Raw genomic sequence first — 6,737 nt, 5'->3', positions numbered from 1 at the left:
ACACTTCAAATCTACTCCTCGCGAAGTTTCCCCAAAATCGGTTGAAAACTCCCATAGATATGACGTTTTAAAAGAGTGTCCCTTTAATTTTGTCAGTCAGTGTATATATATATATGTACATATACGAAGAAGACCTCAAAATATACTTATACAAAGAATTGAAAATAAATGCACAGAATTAATTTCTACACCTAAGAGATACACAACTTTCTCCTGTAGAATATACATAGCTTCAATCTTTAGCCGCTTTATAATACTTACACGTTCGTTTTTTGATTCTGATTTTCTGTTGCGTGATTCTGATTCCAAATATAAAATATTCGTTCTCGAACCCAAGCAGCCGCAAAAGAATCAAAGTGATCCGCACTTAAGAAACGTTTGGGAAACGCTGCGCCGACCATTGAATTGTTCTGATCGTTCGAGTAGGATACCGAACATCCGGTAAACGTTTTGGGTTTCCTTTAAATCAAGTTGCTCTTTATTGCCGTCCCCGTGCAAACGGAAGCGATTCAACCGTCTCGCAAATTTCGAGATACAGCGTCGAAATAATCGTCGTATCGTATCACGCACGTCTTCGGTTACTTCCTGCCTCGAATGTTTCCGAAACACTTTGACTCAGAAATCAACAACAGCGATATGAGTTTATATTTTTCAAAAATAAAAAACCTCATCACGTACACGACGACGGTACGTGTAATTCAGACTCCCCCGATTAAACGGCAAGCGTTTCAAAGATGGACAAAATTTTAATCGGTCAACGAAGAACGAACAAAAATAACCCGTAAACGATTTGTTCGCGATAGAAACGATTTTTGTTTATTCTTTATTCTTCGTTCGAGATATTCGGATGAGAATTTTGCCCATTCTTGAAGGTTTCGCGATGCCGGACAAATTTCACGGAACTTTCCAGCAGCTTCGAATTATAAAAGATCGTTCCCGTGGCTTTCGCGAGTTATGCCTGCCGACATTTTGTATAATTTTCTAGGGACCGTCTGAAATCGCGTCCATGCGATTTGCGCGTATTTCGTCGCCCACGACTAGCGTCTACCCCCATTTTTTTTAACCTCGAATCGAACCTTACAGTCTTACACCGCGTTAAACCGGCTATAATATACTATATATATATATTTATATATTGTAATAGACGATAATTAAATTGCACTAATACATTGCACACGTTCTCCGACGTTCTTTGGCATCTCTATGAAGTACATATCCCTTTGTCTCTCTAAGGAGAGACAACACGATTGGGAGGGACAAGAAAAGCTTTGTCAGTCATCCGTCCACCGTATTCCTAATCATTCACCCGCTACACCATCTCTACGACCCCTAACCGTACGTTTATATACGTCTAATCTATCTCCGTCAGGCGTTGCGCCACTCCAAATACAGAGCCGTTCGCCAAATTCACGACTCTTCTCGAGAAATCGCTGGTCGGCTCGAAACACGGATACTATTTCTGTTTAATAGACACGCATACATGTATTACAAACATACGCAGCTTAACTCGTCTAGGTAGGTACTGCGAGGAACTGTAAAGAATGCCCCCGGAGAGATTCTCGCTCGCGGGAGAAAATATTCCCGCGGATAGTCGCGTTCTCCTGATAATAATGTCTCTAATCGATAATTTACGTGTAATCGGTATTGCCGATGACGACTCAATGTCGTAATCCGAATTACAAACGCTACCGTTAATCGGTATTGCCGATGACGACTCAACGTCGAATTATAGCGATCATGCCTGATCCGATGATGATTTACGTTCATTTAGGCGATTTTAACAAATAGAGAAATAACCTTTATCGAACCAGACCTTTGTTTATTGGTCTCACACAGGGAAGCTTGGTTCAAATGACTTTCAGACCTCGGGTTTGCGTCAACCGAAGATTTGTAATGCCGATCGCACACAGGCGCAACCGATTTGAAATTAGTATTGCAAACCGTTTGCGCTTTTTGTTTTACCTACTCCACTATCTTTGTTTTACCAAAGTCCACGGTCGCATGCAACTAGTTTCAGAGTGGTTTGAAACTGATCGGTTGCGCCCGTGTGCGATCGGCCTAACTATTCAATTCTTGGACTAAAAATTTCAAGTTATTTTGTCCCAACGTATCCCTATACGCTTCAAATTTGAAATATTACATCCTGAATGTTGAAGTCCAATAATTGTAATCATTAACCATTTGGCCTACGATTTACTGTAGGATCGTGCGAGCCGTGATCAGGTATAAAATTCCTTGCGCCTTTTTATGCGACACGTCCGACTCGTGTTTTTCAAGTTCGACTCAAACTCCGTATCACGAGTCTCAGACGTTGTTACAGGTTAAAGGGTTAATAATACGAAATCGAATCAAACCCGAGTCGAAATTTCAATGTCATTTGGAGTAGGCTTTGCCTGCACGAGTGGACTTTGCCTGTCGCTTCGTCCTATCTATACATCCGAGTGTTTGTTGCTGATATTCCTGTTTAGATTGTAACTGCTGCTAAATTGTAATTGTAATGTAATTGTAATTGTAATGTAATTGTAATGTTCTGCTAAATTGTAATTTCTTCCAAGGGGCATTCTCTTCAGCCGACCAGTGTGACAACGGATCGAACACCGTCGTCGTTTCCCTGTCAAGAGCGAAGACACACGGAAAACCGATTTTTCGATGAAACAGTCGCTCGCGTCTGAAAACGTTATCCCGTGAAACGGATGTACATTTCACGTTGCCTACTCTCACCGTATTAAATATCGCTATCTTTTCCTTCACTTTCACTCACCAAGTCGACGTTCTAGTCCTTGCTACCGCGGGTGTACCGTGCGTCTTCGCACCCACGCGAAACTCGTCGCGTTTTGTGAAACGTAAAGCCACATTCCTACGCGCGAGACAGTTCCTCTCGGTGGCGGTACCTAGAGCACGTGTTTTCGCGCGTGCCAATGTGGCTTTACTGCAGACCTGGGCTCTTTTGAAATAACGTTACCTGGCGTGATTTCTTGTTCCACGAATGTTCCGTTTTTTGACATATGATTATCTTCTTTCGTGATATAACTTTCAAATAATTCGGCGTTGGAATAACGAATCGATTTTCTTTGTTTTTGATTCTTGATAGGATATTTTGGGTGACGTTGTAAGCAAATGTAGCAAATGATGCTTGCTATTTCAAAGTAAAACCCTTTGCTAAAGGGTTAAATGTTAAAGTGGCCAGCCACAGTTAAGACGAATGTAAACATAGTTTAAAGATATTGTATTAAAAAGTTGTCCAGTGTAATAATTAATTATCACTAATACTTTCGGAAAATAGCTTCTAACGCATTACGCGGCTCACCTTGTATACACCCTCGCTCATAAATATTGTGGACACTTACTACCTTCAATGAATAATTAATATACACCGTAAATTATTACTATACAACTTTTGTTGCCAAATTCTACATTGGATTCTATATTGTATTAAACAACATTTAATGATATTAAATGTTTTGAGTGGCATATTCAATTTTATAGTGGAACTATGGGATCGTTTAGATAGAAAAGTTCAGAACGAATGTTCAATATATCAAAAATACTTATGGCGTAATATTATAAAATAAATGAGATAATATTACTTCGCAATGAAAACATATCGAAACATAAATGATATAATTGATATCGATAGATTCACAACTTTTATCAGATATTTCTTTCTATTAAGAAAGTGTCCACATACTTATGAACGAGGGTGTATGCCAATATTCCTCAAGAGGCTAAAATACCTGTCGTTTCAAATAGTGAATCAACTTTTCATCATCTGAAATACTTACTACCTCAAATATCTCTACAGGGTGTCCCAAAACTCGGGGAGGAGCCGGAAATGGGGGGTAGCTGAGACGATTCTGAACAACAATTTCCTTTGCAAAAATGTCGGATGGGGCTTCGTTAAGGAGATATTAAGCGAAAACCCCGACCAATCAGAGCGCGCGTAGACCGTTGGAGCGGCCGCGGTAGGAAAGGCTACGCGCTAGGTCGATGCTTCGATGCACGTCGAGTCACTTGTTCGCGTGCAAGCGCGGCCGCCAGCGCGTAGCCTTCGCTACCGCGGCCGCTCCAACGGTCTACGCGCGCTCTGATTGGTCGGGGTTTTCGCTTAATATCTCCTTAACAAAGCCCCATCCGACATTTTTGCAAAGGAAATTGTTGTTCAGAATCGTCTCAGCTACCCCTCATTTCCGGCTCCTCCCCGAGTTTTGGGACACCCTGTATAATTTCCAAATAACGTTCCAATAAGTAAACGACCGAACGAATATCCGAGTTGCTATACGTACTTGTATTTAAATAAAATTGCCCAGGCCTGCTTCGGAGGAAGCGGGATAAGAAAGTATGTGGTAACGTACAGCCTTTGGATTGGTCACATAGGAATCTCGTTTCTGTAGGAGCGTTCTTACACGTGTAATAATATGATAGTAGGAAGTAATGGAAAAAGTAGGGGAAACGGGAGAGTGAGGCGTCGGTGGATTGCGAGCGTTCCGCTTACGGCGGCTGTTGCGAGGCTGTGTTGAAGTAACCGGCCCTTTGATTTCTGTACTGCGAAGCAACGACCGCCTGTGGGTTAGGTATGTGCCTGACGCCGAGGTTTGGCTTGATTTTCATTCCGAAACCGGAGATTCTCTGATGCGGTTGCGGTATTCGAAGCGCCACTTTGCTAGCGATATTGGCCGAGCCGAGAGCAAGAGGATCCACGGAGTTCTTGTCGGTGATGCAGCCGCTCAGCAAGGATACAGCCGCGTCAGAAAGCGTGACCAGATTGGATTCCTGGCCCCTTCGTTGATCCAGATTCTTCGGCTTCGCTCGTAACAGGCCTCCGGAACCGATCGTCGCGCGCGGTGTTCTAGGATTCAGCGAGGGCACGGAAGAACAGGACGAAGATGCCGACGAGGACGAAGAGGAACAAGGAGAAGGAGTAGAAGACGAGAGCGAAGACGAGGTGGGTAACGACGAGAAACTATTGGTAGACAAACTGGCCGATAAATCGAGTGCGTTGTTGTGCACGGTTCCACCGCTGCTAAGGTCCAACGGGGTCTCGTATTTCGAATTGTTCGGTTCCAAAATGGCGCTCGACGTGGCGAAGCCGGAAGGCTTGGCCACGCGTAGGGGCGCCAGCGGCGGCGGACCTTTTTTCTTTGGTACAGCGTTAACCTGCACTGGCGATGGTTGCTCTTCTTTTGTTTTCGACATAATGCTCTTCAACGCGTCGCGCATCTGCTTCTCGGCCAGCAGGCTTCTCACTCGATTGGCTTTGCTCTCGCGCAATTGCTTCTCGAGCTTCTCCCGATCCAAGTTCTCGATCTTCTCGCCGTTGTTCTGCACGCGTTGCTTCGTCTTGTCGTTGGCTTCGTTCACCGCCACCAGGCCCAATCGTCGAAGGATCTCTTCGTCTTTTTTCGGACGTTCCGCGTCGGATTCTTCCGCGGCCTTGGCAGTCTCTGGTTCGGTCTCGGCTTCCTTCGACTTGGACGACGTCCTGCACGTCGACGGAGCACTCCGCTGCTCTATTCGCTCGGTGGCCGCGGACGTCTCCTCTATCGGAGTAGTTATGTTTTGTGCGATTCTAACCACCTCGTCCGGGATGCTGTCTATAATCTCCTCTATCGTTTCCTCGCTCTCCCCGAGGTTTTCCTTCGCTCCCGGGACCTCGTCTCGAACCGACGAACTCGTCGATCGTTGCTGACCTATCGCGGTGGTTTTGATCTTCTCTCTTCTAACGGCTCGCATCTGCAACAGCTTCTCTTTTGCCTGGCCTCCTCCGGTGCTCGACGTGATCCTCGGCGGGCAGGGCGTCAGACGAACCTTCAACTTCAACAGATCCTCCCGTGGTGTCGTAGTGATTTCGGCGATCACACGCTTGTTTCGTCGTTTCCTACGTTTTCGGTGCTCCAGCCTGGCTAACTCTTTGGTCTTGGAACTCTCCGGCGCGTGGTTCGTCTGCATCGGCACGAGATCGGGCGTCCTTATGACGGGCGTCACCTCGCAACGGGGTTTCTTCGCTTTCGACTCTTTGTCGCGTTCCAGATTCGTCTCCAGGGACCGAGGCGGCTCGGCGCTACTTTCTAAAATCCTACAAGCCTCGACTTCGCATTCCCGTGCCGGCTTGGGACTCGGAGGCGGCGTCGGCGGCCTTTGAATATTTTCCATAGTAGCGGCATCCTTGGTCCTCTCGTCGTTGTAAGGACTCACTTTGGGGACCGAGACGAGCTCCGGCTTCCGCGCCACACGGTAAAACAGCTTCATCGGCTCTTCCTGGAACGAGAAGATCATCGCTTTCCCCTATGGTATCTACCGTCGCAGGTGAAGATCAGTGCGCGACTAGCGACACATGATCGTAAACTTCGACCGTACATACTCATAGACACTTAGGCTTGTATATGCGAATCTACGAATCGAAATGAAGAATATAAAATATATACATGTCGAATTGAGTATCCTCCTTCTTTTGGGAAAAGATGCCGTCGTGTGACGTTACAAGATAATATTTCTAGATCGTTCAAAATGGCGGATACTGCTTAATTCTCGAATATATAAATTGTATCAGACACGTGCTGCAAAGGTGAAATAATTGAGGCTGCACTGTTTTAAATAATTTTTTGACGTTATTAATAATAACTAATAATTATCAATAAATAAATAACTTTACTCTAGACATCTGTGTATTGTTTTTACTATTTTTTGAACGAAAACAAATTATAAGGGAATAATATTATAATTTAAATTTAATATTTCAG

General features: G+C 44.6%; 1 protein-coding gene across 1 annotated transcript; it reads right to left on the bottom strand.

Annotated features, from left to right (window-relative positions):
* Nucleotides 1–4,185: 4,185 nt before the first annotated feature.
* Nucleotides 4,186–6,402, bottom strand: LOC128882307 (uncharacterized protein DDB_G0284459-like). Its single transcript, XM_054133886.1, has one exon. It carries the CDS (start codon nucleotides 6,271–6,273, stop codon nucleotides 4,489–4,491), a length of 1,785 nt encoding a protein of 594 aa, XP_053989861.1. The 5' UTR covers nucleotides 6,274–6,402; the 3' UTR covers nucleotides 4,186–4,488.
* Between the last annotated feature and the right edge of the window lie 335 nt (nucleotides 6,403–6,737).

Source organism: Hylaeus volcanicus, unplaced genomic scaffold, assembly GCF_026283585.1.
Source record: "Hylaeus volcanicus isolate JK05 unplaced genomic scaffold, UHH_iyHylVolc1.0_haploid 9988, whole genome shotgun sequence".
In the NCBI taxonomy this organism is placed as follows: Eukaryota; Metazoa; Arthropoda; class Insecta; order Hymenoptera; family Colletidae; genus Hylaeus; species Hylaeus volcanicus.
The sequence above is the reverse complement of the archived record's forward strand: the minus strand, read 5'-3'. Positions and strand labels throughout refer to the sequence as shown.